Raw genomic sequence first — 21,426 nt, forward strand, 5'->3', positions numbered from 1 at the left:
TTCAGCTTTTACAGGCTGCTATATTCAGTATTATTGTATTGTGATCCTGTATTGCAACAATTCGTTGCATTGCAGGGGCAGGAGGTAAATCATTACTAACTGTAATGTCCAAATTGGTTAGTGAAATGCCGCTCAGGCAGTATACTACTCATTGATTAGCAAACGGTATCTTATGCATGTATGGTGTGCGAACATCTAATAGATTTCAGTCATGATTTGCATGATTGATCATCGGGAAATTCTGCAGCAATTAAATGCAATTGGTCAGTATATATTACCTACAATGGTATAGATTAAAGACATGCTGGATGAAGGCCTCCCAAAGCCATGTCGTTCATTGGGTTGTTTCACAATACTTTGCCATACTGGTCAATGTAGATTAGTGAAGGGGGGGGGGGGATAAGGAGAGTGTTCAGGACCAGTTCAGATACCACTCTCCACTGACGCTGTGGCCAGGAATTGAATCGAACTCAGGCGGCTGGGTTCAGGCCATCGTGTGCTAACCCCAACCGGTGCCCACCGCTCCCGTTGGACATTTTTGACACGGCACCTCTTATTCCTCGTACCTTTGTGTGCACCATAAAATAATGCACGATAAAGTTACCCTCGATTATTTGAAGGGGAAAAAAACCGGCATCGGAGGTAGTACATCTCACGGGCAGGTCACTTTGGCAGAAAGCAAACAGAAAGTGGGGCAGGGCGCACGCACGAATGCATGAATGCGTGCCGACTGAGTGGCTCACCGCATTGCGTTACAGGGCACATCAGTCAGCCCCGCTCCAGCACCCTGCTCTCTGCATACACTGCGCTGTGCTGCTGTCATTCACTCACCACTCAATTCCGCCACCTTTATTTAACCGTTCAAAGAAACCATTGGCGTGGCGGTTTATTTATTTATTATTACATCTTTTGCAAGGAAGACTTTATTATCCATATGTTAAAGCAAATGTACACACGTAAAGCGCTTTTGGCCAATTCACGTCGAGATGAGAGACTTTCAAAGCCACGTGAGTCATGGGGCTATTTGACCATACTTCACCATGCTCATCAATGCAGATTGTTGAAGACGGGGAGCTTGCAGGTGGTAGCGTGGAAGTACAGTACAGCAAATTGGTTTTGCTGCATTGCCCTCTGCTGCCCCGAAAGTAGCCTATAACAACCTGTAATGTATGGTGGTCACCCGTTCAAGCACTAGCCAGGCTAAATTCCGCTGACATATTATGTGCTCTGGCGCATTCCAGGTGATTTTGGTCATATACAAAGAAAATGTAGTGCCAGGTAAATTTAAAACTATGGGCTATGCCAATGCACAGCAAATGACCTGCTCTTGCAAACGATGCTACAGGCTCTTTACGTCTGCTGTACAGCTTGACGTCTCGGGGACTGAAGCTTAAACGTGTCAACGGCGCACGGCACTAACTGCATGTGACTCTTTGATTGACAAGTTACCGCTGTGTGCACACAACTTTGTTCCTTCACTGAAATTGCTTCCGGCTTACATCATTTTTTTTCTCTCTCTCTCTCCCTCTCACAAACACTAATTCTTGTTCTATGCAGGTAGTTGTTGGGGGCAAATATTTTTGTGCTGCGTGCAGGAAGCCTGTCGGAAGTGAAAGAGGGTGTTTCTTAATGTAACTCTAGTTACCGTCCGTTTTGATACATTGGCCTCTTTCCAGTCAGCACTGGTGCCAATGCCCAAAGCTCTACTGAAAGTCCCTGTGTGGTTCAGCCAGAGCTAAAATATGTAGCTTTTTTTGTGAGAAAAAATACTTTTGCTTCTTTCACAATTTCCATAATAGCAATAACAAAGCAAAAAACCCCATTGCGTTTTAGTCTCAATAGTTTAAAGCCTCAAAACAGTGATGTTCTCTATATTCAATTATGGAGTTATAATACCAATCTTCAGATGTTGTCAATCCACTGCTGGATGAAGGCCTCCCCAGTGTACGTCGGTCATGGGGGTTATACTTAATCATGCTGATCAGTCAAACTTTTTGCAGGATGGCTAGGACCGGTTCAGGTACCACTTGCCATTGATCTCAGCCGTGGCTGGGAATCGGACTCAGTTTGCCTGATTCATCACGCAATACGCTAACCAATGTGTCACCACTCAACCCTTACATAATAGCACTATTACAAAAATATTGTCCATGAAATATGACCTATGATTTAACAATAACCAAAATTTCACTAAATCTCATAATTGTCTGAATAACAATTTTATCTTGATCATATTTCATGCTCTGCCCATTTAAAGCTGTAATTTACATAAGTGTTGAATGTTAAAAGTGAGCACAACATTGAAATCAATTTAGTTGGGATAAATTTGTTGGCAATATTTGTAAGATAATCGATTTGTGGAGCCGGATTTCAAATCGGTTTAAATGAAAGTAGCATCGTAAAATCGCAGCCCATAGTCAAAGAGGATTGAATCAGAATCGGAAATCGGATTATTGGCTAATCACGGCAATGGCTAGGGAAGTGGCCAAGCGAGAGGGAGCATGGAAGGATGTGTGCCTGCCGTCGACATTTGAGGGACCAGGGTATTTGGTCGATATCCATTTTAGTGGCACACTGCTTTAACTCGCTCGCACACAGTGAATACAGAACACAAAAGGCAGCCCCTAAAGTAGGGATGCAAAACTCTTGTGACCTCGAGACCACTTCAGTCAACTCTGTTTGCTTGTGCGGGAGTATTTCAGGAGGTTGTTTACTTGAGTGGGAGTGTTTAAGGGAGGTATTTTTGTAACAATAATAATTTAAGAATGTATGCTAATAGACGTATCCAGGTGGCTCAGAGGTAAAATCTGCGAGCTTGCACCGCCGAGAACATGAGTTCAAATCCAGGTTTCAGTTAACTCATTAAACCAGGGTTTCAAGTGTCGTGAGTTGAGGGTCTCAGATTGGTTGCCAATGATTGCACACAGAAAGTTAAGGTAAGTTTGGTTCTGCATTTAACATTGCCAAATTCCAGCTGTGAGGAAAAACAAATATCAGCTTGCCTGTCATGCGACAAGCATTACTCTCTGCGTCAGGGTGGATGGGAGAGTGCTGCCCCCTGCTGCGTGGACCAGAGGTCATTTGAAGGGATTTCTGAAGTAGCTCTGTGTTATCTGCACTCCGTGGGTCTCTCTAAGATAAAGGGATGCACTTCCTTCGCGAAAGATCCGAATGGATACTATAATCTCATGACGTGACATCAATAGCACAATTTTAATATGAGGGAAAAATACAAAAAGATAGTTCAACAAAAATGTTGTCAACGGCTATAATGGAGCTTCAAATCTACGCTATAATGGATACAGCACATATGAATTGTCGTGGTCATGTAAAAACACCAGCAAGTGCAACTGGCAGGGCAGAAATTGCGTGGAAATGCAAGTAAGACATTCACTAATAAACGAAGACCGATGTGGGCAATGGTGGAGCCAGAATTTTTATGTAGGGGGGAGGCGACCCCTCCAGCAATGAAAAATGATAGAGGAGTTGTTAGTAAGTAAGGACTTGTCCCTTGCTTTTTATTCGACGCGTGTGCGGTGATGGCGCAGCCACTGATCGAGGTTCGAATTAGAACCGCGCTGTGTGATCGGCATCGCGCTCGCTGAAGGTGTTCATGCCTTCAGGGAAGTCGTGGAATGTATACGCAACTGCACACAATTCTGTGAGTCGCTTATAACTACAGTACTTTGCCGTTACTTATTGCCAATTATGGACTCAGACTATTGTCATGTCATCTCATAGAGTCCCTGGCACGTAATGATATGCTAGACAGTGGCAGTAGGGGTCGCAAAATGCCGATTTATTACGAATAAACCCCAATGATCCGATCGAAATGAGGGATTTCGATCCGATCATGGGGGGGGGGGGGGCACGTGCCACCCCCCCACTGGCTCCGCCAGTGGCTGTGGGTGATATTTAGAGATGCAGGGAACGGATAGGTAGGTGTCAGATCCGGGAAGGGGCTGCATGCAATTGCCCAGCCCTAACTAATCCCACCGTCACTACGGCAAACAAAAAAATCAGCCCCCTTCGTGGCACCTCCACCAACGCGGGCGCTCCGAGGAAGTCGCCTCCCGCTGCTGCGTAAAAGTGAGCGGAACAGCAACGTACGCTGAGTTCTGGGCATTCTTCTTGTGAAACATTCCTCGTGCCTTTTGTGGGCGACGTCTCTACGACGCTAACGAATTTATTTATTTTGGTGGGGGTGGACCGTGGGGTGGGGATGGAATTTCTTCAAAACGCACGATGCAAGGTCCTGTGCTGCCCTCTGGAGCCGTAAGGTGCGCGTGGAGATGTGAGTGCTGTGGGCGATGGTGATTGTACGTATTTCGCTTTTGATGGGGCTGAGTGTCTTTGTTTTTGATGGTCTGGCTTGTAAACTCAATCCGGCTGTTTATAGCGTCTATATGTGACTGTATCTCAAAAAGGCGCTGTTCAGAAACGACGCACGCAACATTAAATGCGCAGAGACGGTCCTGAGCCATAACTCTGGGACGAATTACCCGGTGAACCTCGTGTTGGTTGAGTGATACAAAGATCTGCTGAATTTGTGTGGTCAAACACAACTGTGTGAGTGGGTATCGAGGTGCCGGTTAGATGACAGCACAGCAAGTGGGATTGCTGGCGCGTCCTTTACGGAATTGGAACATTGACCCTTCATGGACACGGGTTTCCCACGGGGAGCCACTCTGGTTTCATCAACGTGACTTTGGGCCAACAACATAGGGGTTGTACTTAAATGAGTAATTTTTGAGTAAAGTAGCAATGCAAATAAAAAAACTAAAATGCTAAATAACGAGTGTGCAAAAATACTGTAGCCAATTTACGTATGAAAGGGTAATTCCAAAACTACAAAAAAACTTCACCAAGTACAAAATTAGAGATTTAAGTTATAATCTACGGTGTTACCTTAATTTCCACGCATCCAAAGGAGCATTCGAAATACACGGGGAATACAAAGACTATGGGGTAAAGGTAAAGCGACAGCAGAGGATAACAATATAATCTAGTAACTTTTTAAAATTTACATGACATCGTTTCTTAATTTAATACATAGAAGCAGGACGTAATAAATAAAAATGTGCAGTGCAATATGCTGTTTGGATTAGTGCACTTATTTTAACGCTTCTATCCCATAAAGTGAAGCAGTCATACAAGTCATCATGTCTATTTACTGTATTTCGTTAAGAGTTTCTATATCAGTGACACATCAAATGTGGACGTGATGTACACAATATTAATCTACACTATGGGGACCTCATTTGCCAGTAAAAATATGATAATTGGTTCTTTACCCTTCTATCTGGCAACAAAACTGACACCTTTTTACAAGGAGTCATGTTTGCATAGACCGCAATACCTGCAGTCATAAATACAAACAAAAGACATAACTCTGATAATGTGCACTGTCCTTGATGTTGATTGGTCCACACCCGAGACAGCTTTCCTTAGAGCCTAGTCTCACATGGGTTGGCCCAGAAGACGCCAAAAGGCGCCTTTTGGCGTCTTCTGGGCCAACCCATGTGAGACTAGGCTCTAAGGAAAGCTGTCTCGGGTGTGGACCAATCAACATCAAGGACAGTGCACATTATCAGAGTTATGTCTTTTGTTTGTATTTATGACTGCAGGTATTGCGGTCTATGCAAACATGACTCCTTGTAAAAAGGTGTCAGTTTTGTTGCCAGATAGAAGGGTAAAGAACCAATTATAATATTAATCTATATGTACAGCATACCTGTCACCCCGTATCAGTGCCTACCTTATTACAGACCAATCCAGACCCTAATTAGTCATCCCGTGCCCCTTACAAATATCAAAGTTCACCCTACAAAGTCCCATAACAAGGGAAGAAACACAAACAAAGTGGAGAAAAAACACATTTTTATTGCAGTTATTGAAACGGCTGTATGCCGTATGGACCTGAAAATGCAATTCTCCTGTAAAAGAATACGGGTAGACCGTGTGGGGTTGGCAGCTATGAGTAACTCCATAACAATTCATGGCCTGTGACCAAATCACTCTCGACGCGCCTTATCAGAAGCTAAGCAGGTGTTGAGCCTGCCCAATGCTTGGATGGGTGCAATATAAACCGGTTAATCCGGGTTCCTGCGGGAGGCTACGCTGTGGGCTGCAGGCGGGAGTGCTGCACGATGTACGTATGTGTCCTCCGCATCGCTTCACTCGCAGGCTTTCATCAAATCCTAGATTTGAAGCTTTCGTGACTGCAAAATAAAATAAAATCACAACGTGATTTTATTTCATTTTCATTAATTTTGATGTTTTTACCTACGTGACTTTACCGAAAAAACCTAAGAATATTTCATCAAATCGTGGGGAAGTATAGCCAAACAGTACCCACACGCACAACTTTACACCACCCACCCACCATCTCATCTCCAGCAGTGAGTGGGCTGATTTAACAAAAATATATGGAGGGCAAGGCCTGTAGAGTCACATCTATGATAACAATTAACAATGCAGCGAAAGGGGGCATCAATCCATTTGCTTTGCACCGACCCACAGCCTCCTTTCTTTGTTGTTTAGAGCGCTTAGTGTGGGATAAATTGGGGCGGGGGAGGGGGATTATTTTTCGTTAGCGGAACGAGCCTTGTCTGGTAAGCGCAATGGTGCCCAACAAAAGCATGAGGCCCGAGAGGCGGCGAAGAGGCTCGCGCCGACTCAAACACGCGGCGGAGGGATCTGTCGGCAGGCAGCGGCAGTCGCAGGGGGGGCGGGGGGGGGGGTGATGAGACCGGATCTCATTTTCCTTTCAGCGTCCGTTTTTTTTGGTGGGGGTGCCTCTTGTTGGAAGAAAAACATTGTTTTACTTCGCAATTGAATTGCTTATTTCTCCCCCACCACACCACCACCTTCCTGTTGTTGTACATAACGAGTTGAACTTCTCAATAGGTGGTCTCGCGCGGGTGGGAAGAACGGCGGCGGCGAGCGGGCTGTGATGTCGTCCATGCTGCCGTTCACGCCGCCCGTCGTGAAGCGGCTGCTGGGCTGGAAGCGCGGCGAGCCGGGCGGCCTGGAGGACAAGTGGAGCGAGAAGGCGGTGAAGAGCCTCGTGAAGAAGCTCAAGAAGAGCGGGCAACTCGACGAGCTTGAGCGAGCGATCGCCGCGCAGAATAGTTCCACCAAGTGCATCACCATCCCCAGGTAACTGGAGCTCTGTGCACGGTGACGGCCCTTAACCGCTTGCGGCCTACAAGCCCGAACGCGCAGCCTCGGCCTTGCCTGGAAGCTGTGCCCGCGGAGGTGCCCGGAGAGGCGGCCGGGAGAGCTAGGCGAGACCGGGGATGTTGCTGGGGTGTGGGGGTGGCGAAAACAATCGCGTTGTTGGTCGCTAGAAATGGAAATGAACAGCGTTTGTTGTTTCTGTTTTGGCGTTTTGTTCATTGTGAGTGAGTCGAACAGAAGTTGTGTGCGTGGTTTGCGAGGGGAGAGGAGGTTTTTTTTAGATGGAAGCTGAAGTTTTGTGCGATGACGCCGCCGCTGATGTGCGTGGAACTCGCCGTGCCGTTGTCTCGTACCGTTTTGTACCTCTTAACGGAACAGACTGACGTGACTTCACTGTGGGTGGCTTTCGAGGGAGAAGAAAATACATTAAGACACTGTTCTAGAGACCACACGATGTCCTGCACTGTGTATGCTGTGTACTGTGTGTTTGTGCGCGTCATGCGTGTGTCCGCTTTGTTTTGCACGTCCGTGTGCGTTGTTTGCGCGCCCCGTTTTTCCCTGTGTGTGCCTTGTGTTTATTTACTAGTCCTGTAAGTCGTGTGTGATTTGTGAGAGGGAGTAGGTATGTGGTTCTTATACTGTATGTGGCGTGTGTGTGTGCGTTTCTGTTCGGGAGTGTGTCCTGTGTAAGGTATGTGCTTTAAACTTGATTAGAAGCTTTCGTGACTGCAGGAATTACTCTTTGGTTCTTTCGGGAGAGACAAACAGACACGGAGACACAGACAGACACACAAGCAGAGGAGAGACAACACAGAGAGACACACAACATAGACACACAGTGTCTATGTTGTCTGTGTGGCTCCGTTTCTGTGTTTTGTCTCTCTCAAATTTAGTTCTACCTGATGATGACTGCTTGTGTTGTAATCGAAACGTCGTATTCTATTATTTAATGTATTTTCCTTCTACGTGACTTTCCCGAAAGAACCAAAGAGTAGTTTGTGGGCTTTGTCGTTCTATGTTGGAGTATGCCCTGTGGTGTGTCATGTGTTCCCTGTATGTATCCCTCGCCCCAGTGTTGTCACATCTGAGGGGGAAAACTTCTGGGTACATGTAAAACAACCTCTAGATTTGTATACTAAAACTAACACGTTTTGCAAAACCTCCAGAATTAAAACAATCTTCAGTGCAATAATTGGCCATCACACCAACGTGGCAAATAAAGTTTTTACGTTTGTTTTCTCCACCTCGGTAACAAGAAAAGTAAAATGTACACCCCCTGAAACTAACTTAATCTCGGCACGAATTTTTCTTTAAACAAATTCAATTCACTTCTCAGGATGAGAAACAGAACAGTCTGGATCTTAGAGCTCCAGAGGTAAAACTGCTGATCTGGGGAGGTCACCGCGCCTTGAGGCGCATGTATTTAAACACCCGTAGCTGCCAGTGTCGTCCCCAAGCCTCCTGTTCGTGCTGTTGCACCGAGTTGAAGTATGAGTGGCCTGTGAGTGTTGTTTTACACCACACTACCATTCACAACATGTAGTACAATATGGGGAAGCCTTGTTGGTATTATAGCGTGATGGCAGCAGCTAGGCCGTATTGTTCACCGTGAAGGGCCTTTGTTGGCATTGCACCAGTTTTAAGTGTATGCATTGCCCCAGTTTGTTTAAGTGTATGCATTGTTTAATGTTTGTGCTCATTGTTAATGGCTTCACGGTACATTTTTGCCAATACCGTTTTAGATGACGGCAACGTTTGTTTTATTTAACACATCTAGTATGGTTAAGGAATTGAACCCTGCAATCAGAAACGCCAACCAAAGCAGTATGTGGTCTTTTGTTTTGTTCCTATGAAATTTTATGGGGACATGGCATTGACTCGTAAACCCATTTTGGAAAACCTGCTTTGTGGGGAGGACTGCAAAGAGCAGCTATTGCAAAACATGTAATGGTTCATGTGTAGGGGTTTGACAAGGGACCACAGCTTGAATTAGCACGGCCCCTCTGCCTCAACACAGGTGGAATGCAACAAGTTGGGGTCTCGTACCTTTTTTTTGTACACTGTACTGTATTTTTCTTTTGGAGCATACCTGATAACGCATGCAAGTTACCAACAGAGACCTCGTTTGTAGATGTGGATCAGGTATGCTTGTGGTCTCATTGATGTTTTAAAATCATCTGATATCTGATGTACGTATACTCACAACCTTCTAAGCCTTTAGTTGTTTACTTTGAAAATACATACTGAGGCAATTAACACCTCCTAGATAAACTGACGATGGGTATATGTGATATTTAATTATTCTTGTACTGTATGTTTTAACGATTTTGTGCACTACACATGGCTACTGCTTTAGCTTCTGAGGTTGAAAGTGTTTTAAAACATTGTTTTAACAAGTTGCCAAGTGTTTAATTCATTGCCTAATCAGCCATAGAATCTGCCATGGGTGAGTAAATGTGGCTTGGGCAAATTCTTTTGACTTGAAATAATGGAACCACTGACAAATTAGAAAAAAAGTATCTCATTGTCAAAATGTTTTAAAATGTTGCTGCATATAAATGTATTTTCTTGTTTTGAACGTCATACGCAGCAGTTTAAGAAACACTGTAGGAGTAAGTTTGATGGTTGCGAGACAAATTGCTAGTATCTTGGGCATAACACTAGTACACAAAGGACCACTCTTTTGAACTGCATTGTGTGGTCCTTGCATGTATATGGAGAAGCCCCCTCCAATATAAATGAAGTTCATATGCAGTCATAACTTTTCCTCAACACATTACAGGGACAAGAGTGTTTCAGCTGGCGTACCTTGGAGTCGGAGGCAAGTGCCCTGCATCTTTGCTACTATAACCCAAGTTTGCTGTAAACAAACGAACCACCAATTCCAATTGCACTCTGGTGCAACATTGATGGTTGGTTTATGGAGGAAGGTGTCGCTTGAAAGTTATGTTTTTTGATCCAGAGCATAGACAGCCTACTCATAAGTCATGTAATAGTGATGTTTTAAAAGGGCTGGATTATTTATGCCTCATTCCTGCCCAGTTTCAGGATGTTTGCAGTAGAAGTTTGGTGTCGGGTGCACTGATTTTTATTCATTTGCGTTATATGCAGTGAGGACAGGACCAATCGGACGTTTACTTAAAAATAAACCTTTTTAAAGCATTCTATTTACATATAAACATTGTTTGTGGTTCATTTGGCCATTAAACTGACACATTTGTATAAAAAAACATTCATCAACAACACTGCCTAAAAAGCAAAACTAAAAGGTGAAGTTTTGGGCAATAGCCATTTATCAGAGCACATAAAATGATAGGTGACCTTATTATCTGAATGGTCAGATTATAGTCTGATTATTAAAAGTGAACCATGGTGCCTTTTTACTTGTTTATGCAGTCAGTGTTTTTGAGGTTTTATAGAACAGTGCACAAAAGAGATGGAGAAAAAAATCTAGCAGTCTTGGATGCAGGTCCGAAGCACTCGGCCATCCCAGCTCCTGTTAACATGTTGTTGATTTATTATAATTTCATTTGCTTTTCTTTATTTCGGTACCATTCACTATTTCAAGGCAAAGTGGAACTCGTATTTTTCAACAGTGTAGCGGTCTCCAAACTTAACAATATTAAGCATGCTCTAACTTTATATCTTCATAAGAAACTCAAGGCTTAGAAGGATGATGACCTCTTTGAAACTGCTCTCCAATGCATAGGTTGGTTACAATGAGCAACATAATAGCATCTATAAAACTTGAGGTCCCCCACACTGAAAGTCTTCCTCGTGAAAGCAAATGAGCAGGGCGGTTGTTTTTTTCCTTGCGGTTGCTCCTCCTTCACAACAGAGTTCCCCCTTCCCTGCGCAGTCGAATGAACATTGCCTTGTGGTGCGGCCCACTGTGCGGTGCCGTGTGGCGGCAGGTCCCTGGACGGGCGGCTGCAGGTGTCTCACCGCAAGGGCCTTCCGCACGTCATCTACTGCCGGCTTTGGCGCTGGCCAGACTTGCACAGTCATCACGAACTCCACGCAATTGACGCCTGCGAGTTCGCCTTCCACCTTAAGAAGGACGAGGTCTGCGTTAACCCCTACCACTACCAGCGCGTCGAGACTCCCGGTGAGTGCTCATTTTGTTCAGAGCAGTGTGGCATTTGGCATCACTGGTAAACATTAAAAGCAAATTCCAAATTGCCATGGCCAGGATTGCCAGTTATGTTTCGAGCAATTTAATAAAATTGTGCAGTGTTATGTGTCGGTCGTTTTCATTGTGGCGGCTTTGCCAATTTTGCCACGTTTGTGACAAGTTCCGATGCAGCTGAGAGCTTGCAACAATAGTCTTGAGACTGGGTAGTCATGAGTGGATTCTAAGTAGCCTTTTTTGTTTTGTTATTGTTGTTTGGTGGAAGCAGTGCTGCCTCCCGTGTTAGTGCCGAGACACACAGACATTCCCGCCGAGTTACCCAAGCTGGACGACTACACGACGTCAATTCCAGAGAACACCAACTTCCCCGTCGGACTGGAGCCCCAGGGGAACTACATACCTGGTGAGTAACTGTCCGGACAGGCCCCGCCCAACTGCAACATCCATCCCACCCACATTGCAATCTCCCCTCAGGGTGTCCTGACCACACACGCTTGTCACCAAAATCATGATGGTAATGTGGTGCTAATTTTTTATATTTCCCTATATTTTCCCCATCGCCTACTTAAACAGAAACCCCTCCTCCTGGTTACATCAGCGAGGATGGGGAAACAAGTGATCAACAGATGAACCATAGCATGGACACAAGTAAGTAAAAATAACTCTACTTGGCTGAAATATATTTGACAAGCATTTATCAATGTGTTTTTACTCATTCATGTTGCTGCTTCAGTTTGTATTGTATCTTAAAGCTTTCGTGACTGCAGGAATTCATATTCTTTGGGTCTTTTGTATTGTACTGAAGTTGTTTGTTTTACTTTGCTTTCCATCAGGTTCACCCGCAGAACTTTCACCAAATCCGGTGTCCCCTGCCACCTCAGTTCAAGGTAATGTCAGCAACTGATTAACAATATCAGAGTGCAAGTCTTGGTCTTTAAAAGGCTTTCCAATTTCCCTGGTGCACTGCTTTTGGTCTTTTCTGTGAATTGTGTGCATGCTCATTTGTGCTTGAGGTCCTAGTAGCCCAAGTCCTCACTGAGCGGAGCTACATGTCTCGATATTTTCCAGGCTCGGTGTCATCCGCTGACCTACAGCCCGTAACGTACTGTGAGCCAGCGTTCTGGTGCTCCATCTCCTACTACGAGCTGAACCAGCGCGTGGGCGAGACCTTTCACGCATCGCAGCCCTCGCTCACGGTGGACGGATTCACTGACCCCTCAAACTCTGAACGCTTCTGCCTCGGACTTCTCTCCAACATTAACCGCAATCAGACGGTTGAGATGACCCGCAGGCACATTGGTTAGCATTTCTCCCATAACACGAGCTGCAATGTTATTTTTTGGGGGTGGGGGGAGTGTGGGAGGGTTTCTGTTTAGGTGTAGCCAACTTCCTGTTATTGCCTTTTTGAATTTTACAGCTTGTGACCTGTTTAAAACTTTATGAACTGCACATTTTTGTGTTGTGAGTTCTAAAATTAAAAGTGGCAAGCCCTCTTGCACTTCCAGCCTGCAGTGTGTGAAGGATCGTGCTGTGTTTCCTACAGGGCGAGGCGTAAGGCTGTACTACATTGGCGGGGAGGTATTTGCGGAGTGCCTCAGCGAAAGCGCCATCTTTGTGCAAAGTCCCAACTGCAATCAGCGCTATGGGTGGCATCCTGCCACTGTATGTAAAATTCCGCCAGGTGAGACTCGTGTCTTATAATCATATGTCCTTGACTAGAGATATGTTATGTTTTTTGTCTTCGAATTTGAACAACAGGTTCTGCTGCTGAATATAATGGCTGTGTTTTTTTGTGATCTCTGCCCCGCAGGCTGCAATCTGAAGATCTTCAACAACCAGGAGTTTGCGGCATTGCTTGCACAGTCTGTAAACCAGGGCTTTGAGGCGGTATACCAGCTGACGCGCATGTGCACCATCCGCATGAGCTTCGTCAAGGGCTGGGGTGCCGAATATCGGTACGTTGACGCCGCAACAGGCAGTGTATTTGTTTGGCTCTTGTGCACGGGGGTGATGCACGCTCGTAATCCAGTGAATTGCGGAGGTGGGGTTTGGTGAATTGTGAAGTGTTGCACTGCACAGGAGTGAGACCCAAAATGCTGGGTAACTATGTGCCTTTATAGTGTGTTGTTGGAGTAGGTTTGGCAGATTATTCTATATATTTAACAAAAATCTTGAATGGGAGGTTTTTTTCAGTTTGTGGATTCATCCCACATAGAGAAAGAAATATGACAAGGAATTGGCCTTGCATACCCAGCATGACCCTCATCAGTTGTAAACCGAGTGAGGCTTTCGTGAGTGTACATTTTAATATTGAACTACCTACTAATTAAAAAAAAATTGTCGGTTCGAATACCACTTCCTGATTATTGAAAATATTCATAGGCGTTGGTGTAGTCTTGATTAAAATTTACACTGTGCTTGAATTATGATTTTAGGTAGATAAATAAACCATTATTAATCTAATAGCCCATTGAGACCAGAAGTATATTAAAAAGTACACCTGGGGTAGGCTTAGCAGTATGCTGCATCATTGAGTACTTTGAAGCAAGCAGATTCGTCCTCGCACAGGGGGTCACCAACCTTTCAAAGAAGAGGAGCCATGTTTTTGTCTTTGACTAAAATAGAGCCACATCACACGCAGAGCAACTTGTATACATGTACAAACATAGCAGATATACAACAGATGACAAACCAATTCTGACTTAAACAAAATAGATGATAGAATAAACTGCATATATTTAGTTTATTTCTCCCTTAGTTATTTGTTAACAACACAGTTTGTACATTTTATTGTCACCAAGACATTCTCTATAGTGACCCATTCCCTGCTATATACAGCTGGCCACAAGGGGGCAGCCAAAGAGCCACAAGGGAGAATCCAAATATCTGCATGCGTCTCTAGAGCCGGAGGTTGCCTACCCCTGTCCTACCACAACAGTATCACTATTCCAGCATAACTGAGCTTGGAGTAACTTTATTTCTGCTTCTCTGCCCCCCCCCCCACCTTTGGTGACAGGAGGCAGACTGTGACCAGCACCCCTTGCTGGATTGAGCTCCACCTCAATGGACCCCTACAGTGGCTGGACAAGGTGCTCACCCAGATGGGATCGCCATCAGTCCGCTGCTCCAGCATGTCTTAGGAGATTTGCACCCCTCTTCTCTCCTCCCTCCCACTCCCTACTTCACCCCACCTCTGCTGTCTACACCCCCTGCCCTACGCCGCAGGCCATTACCACCCTCAATGGGGTTGTGGCCTCAGGAGTTTTCATTGGTTGCACGACGGTTACTTTTAAACTGTTTCCTTGTTTTGTTTTATAGTTACACCGCTGCGTGGCAGCGTCTCTGCAGGCCCATTGCAGTGTATTTATTGGGAAAAGCAAAAAAGGGTGTACATTTAACATAATACCTTTTATTAGCATACTGACAGTGACCACTGCCTAACTTTTAAGTCGGACACATGGTTTTTAAAGACGTGTGTAAATTTACAATGAGAGCATGAAATTGGGTATTGACACAATCTTCTCTCGAAAATACAGTGTATCTAATAGAAAAATACTTTGCTTGCAGTAGCATATTTCCCCATGAAGAAGGTGTAGTGAGTGATGTGTTGCGTCTTGAGGTGTTCAGTGTTTTCATTAGCAGTACCCTACCTAGCACAGGGCTCCCTAATCAATGGTGCAATAATGTAGTGGGGTATTGGTGTAATGTTATATAGTCTCTCCTGCAATCCAGTGCCCATTGGGGTGGTGTGCACCTTTACCGCAAAAAGGTTGGAGAGCCCTGCCATGGACACACAAACACGCCATATGTTTTTTAGAGTGGTATCAAAGATTAAGACCCCTTGTTGTATATAGTCACTTTAGTCTAATTGAACTCTTGATGGATTTTTTGAAATTCTATCATAAATGTTAATGAAGGGAAATCATCGTTGCGTCATTGTGGATTTATCTCAACGAAGGAACAAACTACACTGCTAATGTTAAAGAATCTCAAATAAATTGATGACATAGTATACGCATTGAAAGGCACTTGTTATGCTCCAAATTTGTACTTGGCACCTTGGCTATGATGGTTGTTTCTTGTTATTTTTAAGAAACAATGTGTGTTTATATATATGTGTGTGTTTTTTTTAAGTTAAAATCACACGGGTAGGTTTTGAGTTTTTTTTGTTTATAGTTTAGCTTATTAGCTTCTTTTAGATATCATTTGTCTTCGCAGTCCATGGTACATAGATTAACTTTTTTGCCAACAATTAAATTTCAGCTTGTTCTGCCAGTATTTTTCCTCTCCCTCTGCTGCTCTGGATAGCTTATAGCCTAGCAACTTCACACATTACAAGTGAATCTGTTTTATAATTGTAAGGAAATGTCATAAAAATGTGACTGTTTCCCATAATGATTGAGAAAATAACTTTAAAAAATCATGCTTTTCACAGCTGGTAACTGCTAAAATACTGAAGTAGGCGCAACATTTTGTGAGACAGGATTGTGAATCGTCATCCACTCTCTGCCATCTCCCGCCTGCAGAGCAGGGCTTTGAACAACTTTGCATCCAGTCATGGGTGACCAGCATACAACTCGAGCCTTTGGCATTTGAACAGGTGTTGTCATGGAGATAACTCGAGATTGTTACATTTATATGTTTAAATACAGCGCACATGCACAAATGGCTGTTTTAATTTACATGCCACTAAATCGTGGAATAGTGGAGTGGCCATCTTTTTAAGAGTTTTGATTTTTAACGTGGGCAATGATTCATTCAGTTTGTTTCATCTACTTCGGCTAAGTAGTAACTTTTAATGTCTTCCAGCCAGGGCAATTAAAATAACAGCACCAGAATCTGCAGTCTTTTATTTAATTCTTTACAATTTTAAGTATATGTTTAAGTAACCATTTAACTATCAGGCAAGACCAATGTCAAGCCGAAACGCATTGACCAAATTCACATGGTTTCCAACGGCAACCAAGGCGAGATGTTGTGGACACAGCCCCTGATGACGGGCGGGAGATTGACAGCCACATTCAGCCACCCCCTGGTTCAACTTCTGTTGACCAGTGTTCCAAATGTCCTGACGAAAACGGCGTTACCTCTTAAGTGCTATAGTCAACGGGTTTGAGACAAAACCTGCACAAGCATCCTTGCAGCACCTGTGCACAGGTAGAACTCATGCCAAGGCATCCGACATTTCTATTGCTTGTGATGAATGGTGCGCTGCTGTACGTGTTCTCGCAAAGTTCGATGGGAGATTTTATTTTGTGTGAGTGCGCACTCGCGTAAAAAAATGCATCTACTAGTTCAGGTAAAAAAAAAATCTGTGTGCTGTATTGCGTCGTCTTTTATTCTGCACAGTTACAACTTTTTCATTGTATTACCTGCAGTATCTGCTTAAGATTAGATCATGCCATGTATCTGGAGAGATTTTAATTTTTTTGTTTTGATTTAAATAAGTGTAGCATTGACTGTAGGGTGTAGGTACATTGCGGTCAGCTGTTAGCAATGTTGAATATATTTTTGCTTCCACCGTTTCCCCCTGTACCAAATAAACTATTTGTTAATGAAGCCGAAAACGTATGTTTTATGCTCCGTTGTTAATCCATGTAGTCTCGCAGCATAACATTGGCGACCCCTTTGTCTAAACATTGGTAATTAAGATAATATATTTGAATTCTGGAGCCGTATTCTAAAAAATATATACACGTATTTTCGCATGAATCTGCTAAACAATTGTTATTTGTTCTTGTGCTCCACTGCCAATGCAGGATATCCAACTTTGTTTAAACACATGCAGGTTTCTTTGCATACGCAAACCAAAACGCTGCAAATCATGTGAACAGCTTGTAAAAAAAATTCGAAACTATAAACACCTGGTCACCTTTTGGAATCCACTGCTACTTGTACCTGCACTTGATTCCACATAAAGCACTTGCAGTTAAAATCAGTTGCATCTAACATTTTGCAGATTAGCCTAATGCAAAAACTTTTGTTGGCGTTGGAGCTGGTTAGCCTTGATTAAAAAAAATGTATTGAAAAGCCCTGTTAAAAGGCGAACGTGACGAAAAAATTGGATAATAAGACTAGGTTGATGGACGGACACACACAACTTACCCCGCCATCATGAGCACTGCTTTTCAATAGATACAGATAATAGGGTACTAACCTCGGAATTAGTACCATTGCCCCAAACATTAGCTCAGTTTATATATTAACCAGTTATCACTTGCACTTTAAGCACACGGGAGAGGGAAGGGGGTACAGGATTCATACCGTCAAGGAAAAGTATTGGATTAAATGTTGCCAGTTTTGTCGGGATATGCGTACATTCTGACGAAAAATGTTTAGCTTGTTTTTACCACAGACCGAAAAAAACCGACGAAAAGCACAAGGAAGATCGCAACTAAATTTCCCAAGTTTGTGGAGGAGACTTCAAAATTGAAAATTTGTTCATTAAAAAAAAATAAACTTGACATTTTCTTAAAAATGTTTTAACTTAAAATACCTTTCCATGGCGTGCACAATGTTTGGAGAAATGTACGTGCAATATATTGACTGAGCAAAAGTGGTATTGCATTAGTGTGCAGCAGTTTCAGTTTCATGTATTAGGTGTAGCCCTGTGAGCCATTCGGCTCTTGAATTGGGTGCAACCGCAACAAACAAAAAACATGAACAAGAAAACATCTTAAAGTGACTATGCGCAAACAGAAAAATCCAGGAAAAAACTGTAAAGTCTTCCAGAAAAAGCACCGTACACCAACGCTGAAAACATGCAGAGGCATTGCTGGGATATCGCGAAGTGAGCCATGTTTAATTTACGTTTCATCTAAAGACCGTAAGTGCATGTAGCTTGTAGGATACAGTACTGTCAAATTTCGACTGACATGTCCATCAAATTTTTCCTTTCAGTTTGAATTAAAAGTCCATGTGATCAACAAAATCTCCAAAGGAATTGATTTAAACGCGAAGTTTAGTTCCAAAACAAATTTGTATAAAATCTTGCAAAATGCATGAACAGGACATTTAGAAATTCGAACAGTTACGATTCTTATATTTTGGGCATGTTCTGAAAAACATTGAAGAGGTATAAAAATACCTCGATGCTTTTCTCCGTAGCAATACACATCCTTCTGTCAATCACACTGCAGAAAAAGCACTGCAATTGTTCGTAGAACATGACATCTCGATGAAAATTTAATTGTGCTTTCTAATGTCCTCACCAGTCCACTTAGAGGCTTGGTCCTCTGGACAACGCATCAGCTTTGATTTTCGGGGGTAATTTATTTAATACAAAAAGTCAATACAGCACATGATGCAACCCTGTACTATACGAACTTTTTTGGGTTGAGTGATATCGACAATATGGTGAACAGATTTCTCATGTATGAATACCTCCTATAATCACCCAGGAATGTCCTTAACGCTCGTGACGTCACTCCACATCGACCAGCCCCCCTCATTAATATGCATGAGCAGGTGATGTCCTCCAAATGGACACCCCCCCCCACATTAATAATCATGAGCAAGTGACGTCACCCCACATCGAACAGCCCCCCTCATTAATAATCATGCGCAGGTGACGTCCTCCAAATGGACACCTCCCCCCCCCCCCCCCCATTATTTTCCTCGTGTAATTCAAAACATAATACAATTCAAAGATGTTTCATTTTAAAACTTCAAAACAGAGCATCGGGTGCTTGCGTGAATGCGTCGTTCGTGTGCTATTTTTTTCGTGACTTTCCTGGCCGAAGGCCGTAAATGGTTGAGGGGTGCCACAGGCGCCCCCGAACAACCCCTAGTTACCTACTATAATGAGCCAATAATGTCTGTGTGCAACGCTCGTGACGTCACTCCACGTCGACCAGCCCCCCTCATTAATAATCATTAACAAGTTACGTCCTCCACATAGACCCCCCTCATTAATAAACATGAGCCGGTGACGTCACTCCACATCGAACTGCCCCCCTCATCAACTGCCCCCCTCATCAGTGGCTCAGAGGAAAGCGCTCCAGAGGGTCATCAACACAGCCCAAAAGATCGCCGGCTGCCATCTCCCCACATTGGAAGAACTACACAGTTCACGTTGCATCAAAAAAGCACAGAACATTATAAAGGACTCTTCTCACCCTGGACACTCACTGTTTGAGCTGTTGCCATCAGGCAGACGATTCAGATCAGTCAAAACAAGGACAAACAGATTCAAACAGAGCTTTTATCCTACAGCGATCACCACACTCAATAATGCTAATTAATTATTAAGTAATAGTGTTTACAATTGACTGTGAAATAGAGATGTGCAATGACAAAATGTAACCTTATGTGGGTATGTGGGTATACTTGGGCTGTTTTTATATATAGTATAAATTGATTATCTTTCATTTAATTGTATTTTTATTTTCTTGTTTTATTTAATTAAATTTATGAATGATGCCCTGACTGGTGAGCATTTTAAATTTCGTTGTACTGGTGACAATGACAATAAACGATCTATCTATCTAATCATGAGGTGACGTCCTCCAAATGGATACCCCCAACATTAATAATAATTAGCGGGTGACGTCACTCCACATAGTGGGGGGCGAGGCGAATCCTCCCCCCCCTCCTCAGCGTCAACTTACAACCCTCACTGCAAAGGCAGAACACTCACGTCACGCGATCTCCGTAACGCTGTTGAGACACTGAATTAAAAAGGACGTCATGATGAACAAGGGCTTATCACCTTTAAATGAAATAGGTCAGTGTCACCGCGGCCTTCCAAATTGCACACGCATTGATGTAATGAATATCACGTCGCGGTCTGCTTTTCGCTTGCAAGTTTCAGATTTACTGCAATACACCCGTCCTTGGATGGCCAAAAGGCTAGTTGTATATATCTGGTCAGATGGCGTATTTTGGTTTTGACGTGTATTCCATTTGAACCCTTTTTCATTTTAGTTTCTGTACAGCTCGAAATAAATGATCCGAGTATTAAGACGCTAGAAAGTCTAAATTAGTTTCGTGTACCGTTGGAAATGATGTTGCCACGGTGCTAATGGTGAGCACACTGGACTTGTAATCCAAAGGTCACCAATTCGATATGCCCCAACGTGGCAGTTGAAATAATGGGTACATTTCTTACATCCCGCCAGCCTATGTACCCCTGTTGGACATGCATTCTGATACTACACTACAGCTAGTAATCTCGCCATAAAGGGTAATTGGGTAAGCGAATAAAAACGTACTGACCCACCCACACTGGGAATCTGTGAAAAAGAGCTCTGTATGTCATCGGATTCCTTAAGTCTAAATAAAGATTTTGATTCTGAATTGAAGATGGGTTTAAAGCAAAGTGAGATTTGATGGCGTAGTGAGGTTCAAGAACACTGATTTAGAGCTATTACATCTTGACTTAAAGCTTTCGCGACTGTAGGAATTCATATTCTTGGGTCATAGATAGGTTCAAAGAAAATAACCAAAAATAACAAACAAGCAATCGTCATCAGGAGAAAGAAAAACGATTGCTTGTGTTGCGATCGAAACGTCGTAGTTTTTAGATATTATTTGTTATTTTCTTTGAACCTATCTACGTAACTTTACCGAAACACCCAAGAATATAAAAGAGCTATTATGTTCTGCGGACGATAGGGGGCAGCACTTTAAGGATGAATGAGGTGGGTGATGATAGTGCAGCGGCGATGGAGATTTCGTTTACAAAGCTAATGAAATTAGTTTCTTCACAACATACGAATACCATGAACAAGGTAGTAGTAATAGTAGAACAGGGCCTACAAACGTGCCCCTTCGACGGACGGAAATATGCCTCCAATAGAAGTTATTAGTGCAGTATTGGCAATGTTTTTTAGGTGTACGCCCTTTGCAACAAGGGCTATGTCGTCTTCGTATATTCATTTACGAGATGACGTACATGGCAGGTCACTTATACGTATGTTAAATAGCGAGGGCTCGAGGACACTAGCTTTGCTCAGAATTGGGCATTGTTCAGAATTATCTTGCTGTGGTGTTCATCAGCGAGGTGTGACCCTGGAAGTTTCGTTGTGCATCGCTTCGATTAGTTGTACATTATGTCTTGTTATAATTGACCCCTGACATGTTTCTCTCTTTGCATATTCGTTTCTGTTTTA

The 21,426-nt window shown here is 43.4% G+C and overlaps 1 protein-coding gene across 3 annotated transcripts; it reads left to right on the forward strand.

The window, feature by feature from the left end:
* The first annotated feature begins 6,753 nt into the window (after nt 1-6,753).
* On the forward strand, nt 6,754-16,873 carry SMAD3 (SMAD family member 3). Of its 3 annotated transcripts, XM_061558386.1 has the most exons (10): nt 6,754-7,161; nt 9,965-10,003; nt 11,097-11,290; nt 11,583-11,717; nt 11,888-11,962; nt 12,148-12,201; nt 12,383-12,613; nt 12,858-12,995; nt 13,125-13,269; nt 14,331-16,873. In XM_061558386.1, exons 1-10 carry the CDS (start codon nt 6,956-6,958, stop codon nt 14,452-14,454), a joined length of 1,341 nt encoding a protein of 446 aa, XP_061414370.1. In that variant the 5' UTR covers nt 6,754-6,955; the 3' UTR covers nt 14,455-16,873. The 3 variants fall into 3 exon arrangements, with proteins under 3 accessions (XP_061414370.1, XP_061414372.1, XP_061414371.1); XM_061558388.1 differs by lacking the exon at nt 9,965-10,003; XM_061558387.1 differs by lacking the exon at nt 9,965-10,003 and having other exon boundaries at nt 6,754-7,160; nt 11,075-11,290.
* Nucleotides 16,874-21,426: the final 4,553 nt, after the last annotated feature.

Source organism: Lethenteron reissneri, chromosome 24 (genome assembly GCF_015708825.2).
Source record: "Lethenteron reissneri isolate LAM-NWPU_2019-01 chromosome 24, ASM1570882v1, whole genome shotgun sequence".
Lineage (NCBI taxonomy): Eukaryota > Metazoa > Chordata > Hyperoartia > Petromyzontiformes > Petromyzontidae > Lethenteron > Lethenteron reissneri.

Excerpts from the sequence above, each read along its gene's own strand:
- SMAD3 (XM_061558386.1), top strand. The coding sequence starts at position 6,956 with ATGTCGTCCATGCTGCCGTTCACGCCGCCCGTCGTGAAGCGGCTGCTG. Across the intron at positions 12,202-12,382 it reads CCCTGCCACCTCAGTTCAAG|GCTCGGTGTCATCCGCTGAC; the intron begins GTAATGTCAGCA and ends GATATTTTCCAG. Across the intron at positions 13,270-14,330 it reads GGCTGGGGTGCCGAATATCG|GAGGCAGACTGTGACCAGCA; the intron begins GTACGTTGACGC and ends CTTTGGTGACAG.